The sequence below is a fragment of the Falco cherrug genome, chromosome 4, assembly GCF_023634085.1.
Source record: "Falco cherrug isolate bFalChe1 chromosome 4, bFalChe1.pri, whole genome shotgun sequence".
Taxonomy (NCBI): Eukaryota; Metazoa; Chordata; class Aves; order Falconiformes; family Falconidae; genus Falco; species Falco cherrug.
Genome location: NC_073700.1, coordinates 91,809,040 through 91,827,896, shown reverse-complemented (window position 1 = coordinate 91,827,896; position 18,857 = coordinate 91,809,040). Strand labels below are relative to the sequence as shown.

Genomic DNA, 18,857 nt, shown 5'->3' with positions numbered 1-18,857 from the left:
TAAGGAGCTTCACTATGTAAAATAACAAGTACTGCCAAGCAACATGAAAGCTAGATGTGAAACTGCAACTGAATTTCAATAGCATTTATAAAGGTCTTCCCATTGCACCTTTAAAACTCCAGCCAAAACCCTCTCACACGTACAAGGTGAAACAAAGAGAAATGTGTCACCCCCCACCCAATCTCTAATACAATACTGTGTGTTACTTGAAACAAAAGCAAGTTTAAGATAAAAGTTAAAGCAAACAAAAAGCCCACCAGCATTCAGAGAAGTGGAATTATTTTCTTTTTAATGTGAATAGCATCTTCATAAAATCCAAATCCTTTCGTGTTTCATGTACTAACATTTCTGTTCTGCAGCTGAAACTAAGAAATCGAATGCTAGTTGGAGTATGCCTAACAGCTATGGTCTGGTGCGACACAGAACAGGGAATCTATTTATGGCATCTCACAGCATTCTAAAAGAAATTAGATTATTTTGTTTTGAATAGAAGATTTGAGACTTACCAGAATCTTATGCTTTTTTATGGTTTTCTGACTGATTTCAGCTGCCATCAAAGCTTCCTATATACAAAAAGTAGAAAACACAGATACTAGCCAAATACACAAACTTTCAATACAGAAAGCTCTAGAACTGCATAAATCAACTATTTTTCAGAGCAGGGTGTTTGAAGCACTAGAATTTTTAATGCCATGGTTGGATGAACAGCTTTGAATTCATACTCAAACAAAAGCAGTCAACCAAAGAGAAAACTACTTTTGTTTCCATCTGGGTTCACTCCACTTTACTATATTAGGATCAAATCGCAAGATTACAGTGAAACAGACAATAGAATTGCATTGGATCATTTTCAAATGAGAATCCTTCACTACCAAAATCTGTGAAAAAAATCATCAGGAAAAGGGGTGGGGGAAGACCCAAAGTCTTCTCCAGTCAGACTGATTTCTATTTTAAGTGTCATTTGCCCTACTACTACTTCTTTCAAATGTACAGAAACAAAGCTGGCACTTCTATAAACAAAATGAAACCTTGAACATACATCATAACACACAAGCTACTACCTTGAATGGCTTTCATAAAGGCACACACACAGCTGTCACTTGCAAATTACTGGAGTCTTCAGGGACCAAATGCTGTGATTTACATAAACTGCAAAACTGCACTCATCATATGAGTTTGCTATTCAGATGCAAAAGCATCCACAAGGATTTAAACAAATCTGCATGAGAAATACCATGATTGCATTAACAAAAGGACTGTGTGCTGGTAACTTCCCACTTTTTTTTCCCCCCTTACAATGGGCATCTAACAAACAACACATAAATAAGAATTTGCAAGTTACTTTATGCATCATAACAAGTGTTCTAAATCATTAACTTCAGGACATCAGAATCCAGAACACTGGGTGCATGTTCATATTGTCTGCAAGAATTTATTATTATTATTTTAGGTGTTTAGATACACATGTTTAAACACACAAGTATTTATGCAACCAAATACTGAGCTGCTTTTTTCCAATAGAGCTTGTTTTTTAATACTGGCTCTGCTTTTTTGTGGGTAACGCTACTTTCAGCACCAATGCCTACATCCAGTTTGAGCCCATATTATTTTACTTTCAAAGGCTTCAACACCAAAGGTAAGTAATGTGAGGCAAGACACAGTACCCTAACACAACCTTTTCATTCTATAGCAGAAGTGATATAAAATGGGGAAAACCTATTATCACCCACCAAATCCATTTCCTTTCCCTCTTTAGTTAGGACAGATCTAAAAAGATATCCATGTAGCTCATTAGTTAGCTGTTCTGCCGCTTTAAAGCTAAAACCCAGCTTTAATAATTTTCAGTGTCAGCTAATACATTTCATATCTGATGCTGAGAGCAGTATTCACAGCATCTAACTCAGCTGCCTCACTTCGGTGCAAATCAGGTGAGTTGTTCCAGTAGGAAGACTAACTCTCCAGAAAGACGGAAAGGTGTATAGTCAACTCCCACCTTTTACAAGCATTTAGTCAATGACTGTAGGACTGGATAGTTTCTGTTCCAAATGACCTAGCAAAGTTTATCATCCCACTCAATTTCCAAACCAGGAAAGCCTGAAGGAAAGAATGTTGTAAAAATTACTTCGTATTTCTTCTTTTCAAGAAGCCAGTCAATGTGGTCATCTTGGTCCCGCTCTTTAGCCACAACCACATCTCTTGGGCTGATGATATAAAAAAGTGATTCACCTTCCGAATACTCTGCAAATGCATACACAGTTTTATTATTATTTTTTTTTCCTTAAGTAAAGCCCTGCTTTTTAGTACACCCTTGAGGGGAATTTAAAAACAGGAGACGCAAGGAAGACAGCAAGGCTACTCCTGCCAAACATGCCTGTTTGCGAAGCTGTATTTTCCAATAAATTAAAACTGGTTTAAATGGCAAAATATCTTAAAAAAAAAATCACTACAGCTTATTGCAAATTCTGATTCATCCACTATGTGTAAACTTTATGATGGTTTAGAACACATTATTATACTTTTAGAGGACTATTACACTACATAGCCTGCAATAAACTTATCCTCCCCATCAAGGTCAAGGCCATCAAAAGCATAAATGATAGATGCCATAACCCCTGGGGACACAGCACATCATTACAGCAATGCATTTGCAATGCTATAAGTTAAGGTTATATGTATAATGCATTTGCTTATAGCATAAGCTTTTATTTTTGAGTAAGCTCGAAGTAAAAATGTACTTAAAGGTAAAAATCAAACACAGAAGATGACTGTTCAGAGTAGTTATTATTTCCACAGAACATATGAAAAAACACCATCAATATTTTGTACGTACAGGAAAGAAAACCAATCCCCACTTTTTATCTGTATCTATACACACATACAAACACACTCCTGAACTGCGGAACAATTCACAAAATAATGCTTGTTTTAAAGCCATCAAAAATTTAGATTTGTCAGATTAACTAGAATATTCATTAAGCATGAAAGTACAACTGTGGACTTCAATGTTCTGCTTAAGGACAGGTATAAAGAAATCCCAATTCCACTGATAGATGCAGTAGAGATGTTTTGGAGATCAGGAGGAGATATACTGTATTTCTAGTGGCTTAAGGGCATTGATGTACACAAAGAGGCCTGCCAAGTCTATGATTTGAAGCATGCTGCCAGAGAAGATGCTTAAAAATCAGATTAATGGATTTTAAAAGCCAGAAGGAATGTTTCTGTTTAACACAGGCTATATAATCTTCACCAAGGAATTCTTCATCAGCTTTGCCATGCATCTTTCCTAACTACTACACATATATCAGAAAACTATCTCATCTTATTTAAAAGACTCTGGTATATACTGTCCCAGGGCTTAATCTCCTTGCCTGTTACATAATTAAACCTATCTTCTAGGCCTAACTTGCCAAACTCCAGTTTTTATTCACTATAGCTTACCATTCTGGGGTCTGTTATATGCTGACAGCTTTGTCAGTACTGGGAAGCTAAATGTCAGTGTGGCCCTTTTAAGTTGATCCAGGTGCATCTTGCTGTTGAAATGACATTTACACCATTTTTGTCACTAAAGCAGCTTTTCCAGACACTGTACCACTCATTTCACTATTCCTGAAGCCCTCTGCATCCGAAGAGACATAACAGCTCCTATGGATCACATGCTGAATGCATCTCCATCAAAGATATGACCTTCCACAATACTGGACGTTACATTCTGCCTTCCCCAGTACATCTGACATAATAGATGGCATTACAAATCATGATGTTTAAATATGCAATTTGTTTTCTTTCATGTAACTGGTTCTTGTGGACTTTCACCTCACACTTCAGTGTCATAAGCAGTTCTTGACAGTTACTCAAAGAGATGCCATAAAAACAAAAAAGGAGGCTGAGTCCTCCCAAATCAATTTTTTTTAACCAAGTTATGAAAATAAAACAAAACAGTATTAATAACACCTACCTAAATGATAATCTCTACATTCATTTTCCTGAAATCCTCGTACTGTTAGTGCATCAGAAGAGATCTCTTCACAGGACTCAGGTAGAGGCTGTACAATATCCAGTCTAGGCCTTGCACAACACTCCACTTCCTAGAAAAGCACAAACATCTTCGTTGCATCCTACACAATTTACCTTAGCAATGCCAACTGGTGGTCATCTACAAACAATGCTGAAATTCAACAGGTGCAAATATTCCCAAAGGTCCAGTACTTTGCACTGGGTACTCAGTTGTGAACCACACAAGTTGAGAAGTTGTGCTCCACAAAGTAGCTGTAATTGCAACTGAAACACAAAGTTATTCCTACCCTTGGCTTGTTGAATTTGAACAGATCAGTGCAGAGAAGGAAGTTTAGACAAGACACAGGTCTAACTCTTCCCCTGAGTTTGCTCACTATTTTTCTGCTCTTGGTCACAGCTATCACAGATGATCATAAACCATTGCATCCAACACACAACAGAACAATTTAACATCCAAAGTTGGGCTCAGGCCCTGAAGGACATTGCTCTATGAATCAACAATATTCTGGTACCAAGATGAACCTGGCTTTTTTGTAGCTAGTGTTCAACTTTGCACTTTTAAGCGTCAGCAGCAGTAGGGAAAAAATTAAACTGAGAATAATCTAAACCTCTTGCTGTGCTGATGATCTTAGAGTAACATGAGCATTCAAGTGCAACATAGGTGGTTATGTTAAGACGACATCATGGATTTTCATCTTCTATCCAAGGGAAACTGCTGTCTTCAACTAGCTGTATTTTTAATTAAGTCAGGGTCCAAGACAATTCATTATTTTTTACTTCTGGCTTGTGCATTGTAACAAAATACAGAATGAAAGAGCAAGGAGACATCAAAAGTAGATTTACACAGCTCTAGCCTACACATTCAGCCACAGCACTGCTTAGGTCTTTTGTTAAATTAGCTGTTCCAGTGCAAGTCGGGGGCGGTGGTGGTGGAAACAGAAAAATAATAATCAAAGCAAGTCATGAGTTCAACTCTGATCAGATTTGTAACAATTAGGAAGCTTTTGTTTGAAAGCTATAAAATCAAGCATAGGAAGAAGAGTGTTCCTCACAACCCAACAGCATTTGCAGCAAGCAGCACTTCTGCTGCAAGCTTGGGCTCCACGGAGCCAAGGCACTAACAGAGGGGTTTCTCACCACACCAGGGCACAGAGATGGTGTCGGGGAGGACAGTACTTCCGTTCCCTTGCTAGAATTACCCAGAGGACTGAGATGTTATTGAAGTCCATCATTCAGAGTTTGTTTGAAAGGCTAATGAAAAGCAAATACATAAAACCCCCCTTTTTCTTATGTTCTCTTACTATTATATCACCTGAAATTCTCATTTTTCCTTCCTGAAGCAGTTAGAATGACTTTAACCTTTGTCAGTCACCACCTCCTTTACACTAGCTCCTTTCCCATGCTGCTACTTCATTAGCAGTGGCTTCCCAATTTCCTTGCTCCCTAGCATTTCAACCCCCCTTTTCCTCCCCTTTCTTTATCCTGTTTGTTTGCCTCCTTTTCTTTCACTGACTCTCCTGCCCTAGCAGACTACTGAACCGGCTCTCTTGGGAAACACTGCTGTGACATTATTTTTCTCCTTAATTTAAATAAAGAAACAATACTCTGACATCCTGCAGCAGAGCTAAAAGCTAACCCTATTGATTTCAGCAGGCACAAGCATTTGTTTGAACCTACAGCGTTTCATTGCCTAGCAACTTGTGCACCCTTAAGGTTACTATGGTGATGGTTGTCTAACTCGGACGTACTATCAAAGAGATGATCAAGAGCATCTGCCACTCTCACACCACAACTTCAAGGGTTTCCTCCACTGCCTCACCTTTTATTTGTCAATATGAAATACATGTTGGAGACAGACACGGCACTCGCCCGCACGCAGTAAAAACAGCTGACATGAATTCTAATTTCTACACACGTCGGTGTGCATGACTAAAGGTCTCAGAAGAAAGGGAGACGACGACGTCACTGGCTCGCAGTCATGTATCCCACCCCACCAGGGTGACTCCTACTGCTTGAGTTGATCAACTTCATTACTCTGATTTCTTCTAAGATGCAGTGTCAGCAAAGCCCTCTTACAGCTAGAAAAGAGTCTTCATTTCTTCTGGTGCAGAAATAGCAGAAAGAAAGAGAGAAAAGGAGAAAAACAGGGTGGTGGTGGGGAGACAAAGGAGAGAGCAGGACTATCCGGAGACCTTCTCTGCCTTCTGCAGGAAAGAAAGGAACCCAGATAGGATTTCTGAAAAGTACGTACACTAATCTTCTACATCACCTCCACCAACCTTATTTTACAGGTCAAACAAGTTTCAAACACTGTTTGCTACCAGCAAGCTACAATAATCAGATCTGCATGACTGTTTAAGGCCCAACTCTATGAAGAAATCTAACATAGAAACAATTACCGTTTTTTCAGAAATCTCCTTCACATATGAAAGTATAACAAGCTGGTCGCAGAGAGGTGCAAGTCCACTGATATAGAATTCAGTGTCAAACTGGAAAACTGAAATACAAGAAAGACAACAGGCTGTTAAATAAATGAATGTGTATCAACTGCTCCCTAAGAAAAACACGCAACTGATTTTCAGCAGCAACCAACAGTATGCAGTAGCACTTCAGAGAAATGAAGACTGAACACATACAACAAACCTACAGACTTCCCAGTTGGATTAGCATGATGAAAAACTGCATTTAACAGACTAAATTCCATTAAAGCTTGCAAGAAGAAATGTTTGTGCTCCAGGACATGCTAGAGATGAAGCATCTGAAATGAACGATTCGCCTGATTTTCAGTAATCACATTGAAAAAAACAAGGAAGCAAAACCAAACCCAAACTCAATAAAATAGGTTTTATTCATTGGTTTGCATATTTGCAGCTGGTTCATGTGGCCGTAATAGAATCACACTTGCTACTTCTATTGGTATGATGTATGAAAACACAAAGATCATTATTTATCATCACTTTAAACATCACAGGAAGATTTACAGATACCCTTATTACAAAGAAACATACAGTTAAATAGTCCCTTTTCTTGTTCATAAAACTGAAAATGTTATTTCATAAAATCGGTCTTCAAATCAAGACAGTTATGTGATGACTATTTTGAGAAACAAAAAGAAAAATAGAGCTGAACTGTATTTACAAAAAGGTTCATTAAAAGCAGACCTCTGCCAGAGAAATACCTTTAGTTTCATTTTGTTGCGTTTTACAGTTCTTGTCATGGGCTCCTGTCTCATGAGGCCAAAAGCAGGAATCATCTGAATACTTACATTAGAAAAAACTTGTACCTATAAGATTTACAAAAAATCCCAGACACATAATCACTTTCTCCCAAAACATGGGTTTAGGAGAATCTAAGCATAAGTAGGGGAAAAAAACCCAAAAAAACCCCAAAAAAACAACCAACCAACCGAAGAGTCATTCCTTGCTTACCGCTTAACACACTACATTAGTAATATCTACTGTTTACTAAAATAGTTACTAGTCATTTTAGCAAAGCAAACAGAAAATGCAGCATAACGACACTAAAACCAAAGCTAATTTTATTTAGCTAAGGTAATAAGGAAGACAGGAAAAATAATCGTCCTCCTGCTAAAAGAGAAAAAATACTGTCAAGTAAAGTACAGATTTGACACCTGTCTCTCAATGAATAAGCAAACACTGTTTTTCTCTTAATGGCTGCTGACACTTTCACATCACTGGGGGACCAAAGCACAACACAAGGGTAGAGCACTCAATCTATTCTAGGAGAGAATAGGTTCACATTTGTAATCCTGTACATAATTATTTTGTTCCAGCCTATAAGACTGATGAGATTACATTGACCGTGTCTCATGTTGCTCTGAGTGATGATTTTAAACAAACCACATCAGGCATCTACATAATGTATCTTATTCCCAGTTTAAAATTTAGTATTTGACATTTTAAAAGAATATGAAAGGCAGTAGGGAAAACATGGAGAAGGAAAAACAGTCAAACTCATAATGCTGGCTAAAAGAACAAGCAAAGAAACTTGCAGCTTTAAAAAGTGACAAGAGAAGGCTCTTAATGGCAGATGTAACACGGTTTGAATTTGGAGAGGAAAACAGCGTGGTTAATAGTACATTTATAAAGATTGTGGGGTCAGTTTTAAAAAACCATGTGTGTTTCTTTGCTTTTCACTGGAACTTAAGTTTCTTTGCCAGTTAAGATGTATGTAATGTCCACATAATGGTGTAGTTAGGATCAAGCAATAGTTCTGTTCTGAGAGACAAAAACAAACAAACAAATGTCATCATTTCAAGTTTCATTTTTAAATAGATTTTAGTTTCCTTTGTTTCACTTTCAGCTTTCTCTCAGTTCATTCTCCTCAAGAGGTCTTCTTGAAACACAATGCTCTAGCTCTGCTGCTACAGCCTTGAACAAAGAATAGCCGGCATAGACAGCGCTTCCTGACCTGATAAAAACCTTTGATGCAGCTAATCAAAAGTGTCTTACCGAAAAAAAATTATAGAAGTTATAGCTGCACAGAACGCTAATAGTTTAATTTGATTTACTCTCGGGACACTTCGTTGTGATCAAGGGGGAAAAAAATCCAACATAGAGGCACTGCAGAAATTCTGGTAATTTGCAAAGGATGCAAAACAATTAAAACAGTATTGAAGTAAATGGGAATGACCGAGGTATGGCCATGTGTCATACATGTTTATGCCTGTCATAAGAGAAGGTGGAAGATATGCTGACAGTGGATCTACTCTATGTTCAGCATCTATGTACAGCTGTCAAACCAATTACCAGGAAGCAAAAAGAAGAAACCTGTAATTTTTTTTTGTTGTTCATTAAACAAAATGTATGAAATACACCACACAACAGAAATAAATAAATAAAAAAAATGCTACATTATTTATCCAAACTCTATAAAGCAATTTTATCCAGAATTTAAAGATACACACACATGCGGCGGACTGAAACTAAAAGTCGTCCTATTTCGTTTAACCTAAAAGTCGTCCTATTTCGTTTAACCAGATCTCAGAAAACATCCCCTGTTTTTCCACTGCAGATTTACAGCGTGAAATTCACTGAGAATTAACATGAAACTTAACATGTGTTAAGAAAGTGTTAACATTCACTTAAGAAAAAGAAGGATTTTTTGTTTGTTTTAATTCCATATGACACAATATACAAAAAAATGTAAAAGCCAACACACAAGGTAATTTTTAGGTGGCCCACTCATATAGCAAGAGCAGCAGAGCCACAAAGCACCGTGAACTGGCTCATCTTACCCAGAACTCTGGTGCACTGTTGGCTGCTAGGGTGATACCTCTATGCATTCCCAAATTACCTTTTAACCATGTACTTCAGGCACATCTGCAAAATTTGCAGTCATTGCTGTAGACTGCAGTACAGCCTACCCTTAAGTGTTTTCAAGATTGCTATCTCCACCACCAATGCTTTTACCGAGCTAGGTTATTTATGCAAAACAAAATAGAAAAAAAACCCTGCATGTTTTGATTAGCTATGCCCCTTTGCATACAGCTGCATTGATACAAAATATAAGATTATTTCTTTTTTCCACAGTATGTGCATCCAGTTCCAGCTAGAGGACCAGAAAAGGTCCCATAAGGATCACTTCAGCTGTCTTCAGATGCATAGAAGCAAATCACAAAGCATAAACATATAAACATGGTGTATTTTTATTGAAATAAAAGAATATTCTTACTTTTAGGTGTACTATCCAACAAAATCCTTGAAGAAAACACAGATCTCTTATTATTTTAACATTCATATTTTTCTCTGAAAATCTTCATATACAAACACCTGCCCCAGCCTTTAAGTATTTCCTTACAGATAGTTTTTACACCCCATAAGACTCTGCAACATTCTTCAAATATTCAAATTTCCAGGGCAGACCTACCTCTGGACCAGAAGCCTGAGCAGAAGGCGCAGGATGTGCCCCTTTAAAGAAATGTCAACTGTGACTCAAAAGGAACTGTAAACTTCTAGGGAGAAGCAGAAAATGAACCCACATGAAGGTCCCTTATTTGGGCATGAATATCCTCAGAACTCCCCGAAAACGTTCTATCCATACTACTGTTTGTGAAATCAATCAACTATTTACCTGATCAAGTATATATTGTGACGGCATCTTAATGGACTTTTTCCTTGAAATCAGTAGGAAGAGCAGTAGGGTTAGACTAAAATCAATGGTGGGTTCTATACATCAATAATTAGCAAAAACTAATGCTTCCAAACTTGGAATTCACACTGTCTACTATTTATTTATAATCAAAACGCTTGGAAAAGTCATATTCAAATTTATTCTTGTCCAAATGTTGAAGGTTCAGAAAAGCTTTAGAGAAAATTTAACAACCATTAGTCAATCATTCTATATATAACTTCAAATGCTACTGGGCAAAGATGAGCATTTTCATTAAAGCAAAGCAGGACAATGAAAATTATACTGTTACTTGAGTATGATCACTGAACAAAAAACACCCCACCTAGGTTTACAACTCTTAAAGCCTCTGCCACTGAAAGCTGTTGCCTTACTACTTGCCACCAGCACAGAATAGAAACGAGCAAGCGTTTTGCTACTAAAATAAACCAATTTCTCTCAATTGTAGCATCACACTAACCGGAAACATCAGGAGAAAATCCCACTACCTCATCACACCAGTACTCCTCCATCTGGTGAGGTCCACTCTTTCTATTAAACTAGAAAAATGTTTTGTCTACTGTAAGTAGTGTTACAATTTGCTGTTTTACTTACAGTCAGGTTGTGTGCAATAGGAGTGCTACTGTGGTGCCAAAATCATTTTACCCCTATTCCATCTCACATAGCAGTAAAAATAATCTTTAGAAATGTGGCAATCTCTTGTACAACCGTTTAGCTACAGACACACACAAACTTTAAGGAAATCCCATGGAATCTTGATGACAACTAGAAAGTCAGGAGCTTATGTTTCACAGCTTCAAAGTTAATTTTCTGAAAAACTCTTTTTTCCATTACACATTGAACTGAGGAAACTGTTAACTAGCAGGAAAAACATTTAGGATAGTCTTGACTAATTTTATCAAGAAATCTATAAATGATTGGTTCAGCTTGTGGCAAAACAGAATGAGCAAAAGTCTAGGTGAAATCCGTTACATAAATGTGTTTGGTTTCTTTTTTTTTTTTTTTCCCTTTCTTTTTTTCTTTTTTTTTTTTTGGCAATTTCCTTCTTGGAGTGTAGCAGACTTGCTCCAATGAAATGTTTGCATAAATCAGCATATAAAGTTGATGACATTTAGTCACAGTTACTTTCCTGCTCACCACATACACTAATTAAGCTTTAAGTTCGTTCTATACAAAGACAAAAAAGCTGGCATGGTAGATCCCACTATCTCACTTCACAAAGCAAAAAATAAATATTCCCATCATTTTTTTTTCAGATAAAAATATGTGATTCAACTTGCCATGCAGTTGTACAGTATTGTCTCACAAAACATACAGATGTGTTATTACAAGCATATCCACCAAATGTGATTTTTAAACCAGAACTCTACTTTGTGGGGAATATGAGGGAATGCAGAGGAGAGACAAGTTCTCAAGAGGCACTGCTGGCTGGTTAGTACCTGGAATTAAGCTGAGATTCCTCAGATAATATGTGGGCTAAAAGATATTGAATAGGAAGTCCCTAATAGACTTCAAGTCTTTTACTGACTTGCACTGTTAATCTCCATTTTCCACTGCCATTAACAACCCGAGTAACTGAGGCAGAGATAAAGTACTACTCCACAGAAGTACATAAAATCCCGAGCAACTTGACAAGACCATCGAAGACTAGATGCCCTGTTCTGCTTCGAAAAGGCATTCTATTAACTGCAAAGTGCTAATTAGTTCTTTAGCAATCAGCCTTCTCATGGGCTCGAGTTGAGGAAGGGTTCCCTGTCCAGCATTACAGCTTTCGTACGCGTGTCAGGAGCAAGCACTGAGGTCAAGCACTCTTTAAGGAGGATCACAACAGCATTTAGTCCATGTTAAGCCTGTAACTCAATTCCAATACTTTCTAATCAATACACGACTTCACAGCGGTAGCTGACAGAGCTAAACTGATAGGATCTGCTCAGCTAACATACATTTAAACCTAAATAGAAACATTTCACCGGAGTTTATCTCCGACACTGAATGAAGACCCAGGGAGGCAACGAACTGAAACATATAACCAGAGACAACGGAGAAGATTACTGAAGGCAAGCACCATTAATATACTGAAAGATGTAAATAAAATGAGCAATGCTATGCAGATCTCAGTGCATGAGACCTGTATAATTCATCTAATTTCTCTTACAGGTAATCTGAGCACAATCTTCTTTAAAGTAAAAACAGCTAGAACAGTTCAGTGGTGTTACTTACCCATATTATGGGCTGTCTGGTTTGGCATCACGGTAGACTGTATGTATTTCCTGCCTCAGAGGAAGTATAGCTATGTGGCAAGACAATCAGAAGACAAGGAGGATCTCACTGCACAGGATCCCACGTACCTAACTTGCTATGCAGGAAACACTCTGTTTCCTTATTCACTGGGCTGCAAAACCACTGAAGAAACATTAACGATCGACTAATGCCCTCACGTTTTCCTATGATACTATTGTGGAACTTTGCGGCCCTCAGACAGGATCTAGAAGAGCATAAATATGAAACTGCTGAGACATGAGAAAACACTGTATTACCCTAGACTTCGTATGTATTACCCTGATGAGCAGAGAAGCAACTATAAAGTCTCCTGCTCCACTTCTGGTTTTCATTCCAGGTGCAAAACTGTAAAACCAGGTGGCGGGGGATAAAAACCCAACAAAACAACAACAAAAATCCCACACCACTAAACATGACAAAAGTTATACTGTCTTACGGGTTTCATTTCTCGTAAGTGTGTTGCCAAGATGTTACGAGGCAAAACGTCTGAAGGATATTCAGCTACCCTGCCTTGTATAAATTCTTTACATTATGAAAGTGTATCAGCTTATGCATCCACTTAGAATATTAATGGTCTTGTAAATACTATACTATATATATATACATAAAAAAACTATACTGGCTGCTGGTCTGCCCAGTAGTAATATCAGACTTTCCAGCTATGCCTTTGAAAAGTAAAGTTGAAATAAAATTGAAATAGATGCTATGGCATGACACACAGCTCTCAAGATCTTTTATGTGACTACATCAAAAGCTATTGTAATTTATATTGAGACTTGAACAAATAATGTCTCTCTCTTTTTCCCTCCCAACCTAATACCCATGTTCAAATGAGTGCTGCTGACAGCATTTGGCAGAGCTTTGACCTGAAACCAGACAGAAAAGTCTCAAGCACATCGTTAACAGGTTAAGTGAGAAAAAATGTCAGTCCTCAAGAACACAGAGAAGATTTTAGGCTAAAAAGTGTAAGATGAAAAAGTTACTTCTGCAAAAATCTCCAACCTTCAGGTCTGCACCTAAACAGTCTAATGAGAGCTTTTCGGGATTTTTTAAATGAAGTTCCAATAGACATGTAAGACTAGCTCTCTCCACGTAGACACATTACAGTCAAAGTAGAAGTTGCCTCTTCTTGTTCACTTGTCACTATGCAAATAACACCATTTAATTATTTTCTGGAAGCTACTTTCGGGTACAGAAAAGATTATATAAAAGATCCAAGGCTAAAAGTCAAGACTGAACTTCTCCTTGATAAAATTCTCTCAAATATCCTAGAATTCCACAGTTATGTATTCTGTTGGGACTCTGTAATCTTAAACAACAAATAGCTTTCAGGTCTCAGTTAATTGTCAGGCATGCCACCATCTCCCAGTGTCCAGAGTTCCTGCAGAGTTTAACAAGTCTCGTAGCTAATTTTCAGAAGCTATTATAAAACAGTTCTTTCCTAAAATCAGAAAACAGAGTATGCACCTACGCCACGCACCATTCCAATTTGGCATGAGTCAGGATCTTGCTTGAACACTCTTGTCTACAATCTCATGTCATTACAGTCAAGACAAGGTAGCACCAAAGTTTACAAACTGTTGTACACTGCAGTCTTAAGAGGCTCAGAGGGCCTGTTTATCTTCCCCACACCACCTCTTCAGAGGTATTTCCTTTCCCCAGAAGCTTCTTCTGGGGACAGCTGTGACTTTTCATTTTCATCTCCTCTTCCCCTCCAAACTTCCTTTGAATTCCACTTTACACACTATTTAATACACACATTTTGTCAAGACTTTTCCATGTATTAGCAGTAATAGAATTTATTCACATCACCTAAGCCAGATAAATAAGAAAGCAAAGGACAACATAAAATCCAGAAGCAAAAATGGCAACAAAAAGAAATTCAAATCAATTTTCTAGCACTGTACCAAAGAGATGTTAAAAAAAGAAGTTATGAGCAGTGTTGTCAATCAAATAAAGCAGCTTCTATTTTCTCCTTGCTACTACACTGATCATCACTTAACAAAGATGAAAAACCAAGTTCTCTGTAGGAATCTGTGTGAAGGGAAAGTTAAGACATCCACTGTTGATTTTAGATGAGCACCGAATTTAAGACTCTTTAAAAATACAAAAAAAAAAAAAGCTGAACTATGCAGGCAGACATTATGACAACCTCATCAACTGAAAATGAGGGGACATTTACGTTATGACTAAATGTTGCCTCTGAAGTGTAATAGCTTTTTCAGGCTAGAATGTGAAAACAGACCTTTAAAGTTTATATAATTTTGAAAATGAGCACATTTGTACAATCATACCTATTTCCACATAGCGGTTTGGAAGGTCACGCATTTCACTGGCATGCCGTTCTTTTACTGAGCAAATCTAGGGAACAGAGATCTGGATCATTATGATGACCAAACTGTAATTCCTAAAATGATACTAACTTTACCTCAATAAGAAAAGGAGTCTGTGGGAATTTTTGGGCATGCATTTCTGTATTTTGAAAACACAGGCTGTAAAACAGTGACAATGCATTGCTGAAGAAGAAAACCAGACAGGAAAGTTGTAGCTGTACTCCGCAGTCTTATAAATATGCTGGCAGAGGAGAAGGAAGATGGACCACATTAGAAACCTGAAAATATTTATCCACTATGGTTTCTTCATAGTAGCATATATGTGGGTTTGGTTTTGCTATCTTCTCATACTTTGTGCCACATTACCTTACAATTTCAGTAAGAATATGCTATTGCAATTCCTGGTAGCAGGAGTGAAGTATGTACATATACAGGAATGCAAATACCCAAATGCTGTGAAGCACGCACAATACAAGGGGGAAGACAGATGCCAAACTTACGACAAACCTCCTCATTTGTAAAACTCTTAAGTTTAATGCTCAAAAAGCTTTTTACACTTCACCTACCTCACTTTACCCTCCCTTTCCATCTACTCCTACTGAGTACTTTTAATTTCCCACTGTGCAGTGAGGTAGCAGTCTGTTATTAGAAAGCAGCTAACAGGCTTGTAACAACCTCATGTCAGGTGCTGGTCTGAGCACATCACAGTCTGCAGTGCACAAGTTGAAAATGCCAGTTCCCTGCTGAAAGCAGTACAAAACCCCAAAAGCCTGTTCCCCCATCCCTCCCCCCTTGTTCCCCCACCCCCCCCCCACCCCCAATAGTTGACCAAAATCATGTGGCTGTTTTAACAGTCACAACCTCCTCAGCCTCCAAAACAACCCTCCAAAAATGCCTCATGGTAAGTTGTTTTCCTCAATGCTAATCAAAAGAAATGAATTCAACAGCCCACTAAAAGCTTTCAAAAGAGGAAATCTCTCCGAGGCACAGAGGAGAGAAGTGTCCCTGAGGATTACATTCACTGCGTGCTCACACACGGAGATCTGTCTGACCGCTGGGTGTCTATCACTCGTCCTCCTCTTCATGAGGGTCAGTCCAATGACATTTCTATGGCAGCAGGAGTTCTGCACACTGCAGTCAAACCAAATTCTATTTTTTTCGATTGTCTTAGCTTTTCAGAAATAATCTCTGTTTGTCTGTGATAACAGCAAGCATTTATTACAAAGACAGGTAATTGCACCTTTACTGAATTTCCCCAGCCAATAATCAGCGTTAAATTATCCTTCCAGCAAAGGCTGCAGGGATACATATCTGGGCGAAGGCTTATGTCATCTCGAGGCACATTGGTAATTCTTTGCTTGGAGATCATGTCAAGTATCTTCACGCCCTGAAAGTTTAAATACAAGAGAACTTTATTCAGTATGACACACTCCTACTCATCATATCCCATACTATTTTGTATGCTAAGGCGGTCACAGCGTTTATGGCATACGTTTCAGGGTAGGGCTGAGTGTGCCAACAGAAAAAGCTGCTGATACAAAGACCCATCTAACCCAGGAGGTGACGGAACAAAGGGACTAGAGTAAATTAGATATATTCAATTCACATGCCAAATGAAAAGATAAAATAAGTGAATGAATGGCAGATTAGCAACTCCAGTCATGAACCAGTTCAGCTTTGTTGGGCTGGTGCTACTACTGGAGAAACAAGAAATTCCAGCTCTTCTACAACAGCTCCTGTAGAGAAGCAGTAATTCCTACCTTGGAAAAAGAAAAGAGGTGAAGTAACAGCTCATCAAGATAAATGAAGCCAATATGTACTTCTCCAGAAATGCATTTCTACTCTTACTTAAAACAGAAAAGCAAGCATATTTAAATGATGCTTGGTTTTGTATGCTGTGATTTTTCACTGCCTCCTCAGGGAATCTCCTAAACTAACAGAACAAAAAGTTTAAAGAAAGGAAGATTAAAGTCATTTGAGAAAGAGGGCAAAAAAAGAGCCATTAATCAGATTTTTCCATGCCATTTAGACAAGGTGAGCTATAACCTTTCCAATAGCAAAATGGAGATTAATTTCATGGTAAGTAATGAGTTGTTCTTAGTGATTTAAAAACAAAAGTCCCCAAAAGAAAACACAGTATTTAGGAGATATTTCTCTTCTGCTCACTGAGCTTAAAGAACAACTCTCATGATCACAGAAAGGGGATGGAAGAGACCTTGAAAGGTCAGTGTCCAGGATGCCATTCCATGTTAGGATTCTTCTAGTGACAACACTGATTTAAAACATTCCCTGGCCTGTTTCTGCTCCCCCCGACTGCGAGTTTCTGTGTCTCCAGCTATACAGATTCAACTGTTCATAAGTCAACGGGTCGAAACACAGGGGTCACGGTCTATACCAAGTTTGCCTTTTTTTCACCCCTTCTTTAAATCACAAGGAGCAGTAACTAAGGGGTGCACCAGGGGTTTTTTTTCAGTGATCTTTGTCACTGAAGAACTGTGAGCATGGAACACATTTCTATCAGCTTCTCTTTGGTTAATAGTCATCAAGGTTTCAGAAAAAACTTGCATATAGCACCCGCAACATACAGAGCCCAGATCTGTGGGTAACACAAACAAGGAGCTTATGCTTTGCATTTTCTAAGCTCATCTGATAAAATTTGCAATCTTGCTTGAACTGCATTTTAATGAAGATGTCTTTTATTAATCTTATCACTTTGTCTTCAAGGATGACTTTCAGATAAAAGTGACCTATATCACACCTTCCATTTTTCTACAAGGCAGTAAACCCTATATGGGATAGACAAGCTTATGTTTAAAATGCCTTTCAAATCAGTAGCCTAGGATTGCATTGTGAACTGGAAGGACTTCCAAAGTCAATTTCCTATCATGAAGGAGCCTAAAACCCATTCAAATGTGAGTTAGACAGACAAATACCTCTAAGGATTTGGTCCTCAGGTGTCTCAGTTTGTAAAACTTACACTCTTGGCTATGGAGGAAGAAGACAGTGCAGAAGTAAACCTGAGCATCTGACAAGTAGAATTAGACCGTGGCTGAATAACCTCAGAATATCCAGTGTTTAACAAGCTCACATACAGTGTGCCAAAATAAAATATTAAAAAAGGCACAAGAAAATAAAAACTAGGTAGCCACACACAGACAGTAAGAAGCAAAACTATAAAAAATTTTCACTGACTCTGAAAGAAAAAAAAATGGAACACAAAACCTTGCTAGAGGATGGAGAAATTTCTAAAAAGGTAAAGGGGGAAGGGAAAGGCCAATAACCAAATACATTAATCTTTTCGAGGGCAAGTGTCATTTCATTTTTCATTGAAAGATAGGCCCTGACCATGGCTTTTTGTCTCTGACAGATGGCTCTCAACATTTTATTATTATTCTGTGTTCTGATGTGGCACATCATCTCTAGGGATAGCTCTCCTCAACTGTCCTACCCTTTCCCAGCAGATTCACCCAGAATATATATTTTAATTGTATGGCTCTGAAAAGAACAAAACCTTCAAAAAAGCTAATGTTATGTCGATCAGGCAGTCATTGAAGTTTCAATCCTAATGCACTTATTACAAGGGAGCAAATAAATATAAGTTGACCTCTAACAATTTCATATCAAACTGTTTTTGAAAGGAATAAAGGAACAATGGCTTTAAAATATTTTAACAAATACTTCCTCTCAGGAAGGAAAAACAATAGCAGGAAAAAAAGCTAGTGTTTCAGAAGTACTTTCACCACTTTTTTAAAATAAGACTTTGGAATTTAGACACGATACACACTTAAAAACATATCCCTCACTGCTGAGCTTTAAAACACAGACCTTGACCCATCAATTAGATATACAGTGATAGGTGAAATGCAATACTCAGCATGAAAGCAATGGTTTCCTTTAAAATATGAATTACACATAGAGCAAAAAGGGCCTATTTTCTCCAAAGTCTAGCCTTTTCTAATGGCCTACCAAAATGGGAAATTACCACTATAATTTTTTATAACCTGCTACATTAGAAGTGCATATGATAATGTCACCTCAGTACTAATTACAAAACCCAGACAGGTTTGGGGTTTTATTTTG

The 18,857-nt window shown here is 37.9% G+C and overlaps 1 protein-coding gene across 3 annotated transcripts in view; it reads right to left on the bottom strand.

The window, feature by feature from the left end:
• The window catches only part of VPS41 (VPS41 subunit of HOPS complex), a 107,306-nt gene that overhangs the window by 29,658 nt on the left and 58,791 nt on the right, over positions 1-18,857 (bottom strand). For all 3 annotated transcript variants that reach the window (XM_055707508.1, XM_055707507.1, XM_005446220.4), the window contains exons 9-14: positions 16,018-16,164; positions 14,739-14,805; positions 6,414-6,511; positions 3,956-4,085; positions 2,123-2,238; positions 507-563 (exon numbers count right to left, since the gene is read on the bottom strand). In XM_055707508.1, coding sequence (XP_055563483.1) covers positions 507-563; positions 2,123-2,238; positions 3,956-4,085; positions 6,414-6,511; positions 14,739-14,805; positions 16,018-16,164 — 615 coding nt within the window. The remainder of the gene's footprint in view (positions 1-506; positions 564-2,122; positions 2,239-3,955; positions 4,086-6,413; positions 6,512-14,738; positions 14,806-16,017; positions 16,165-18,857) is intronic.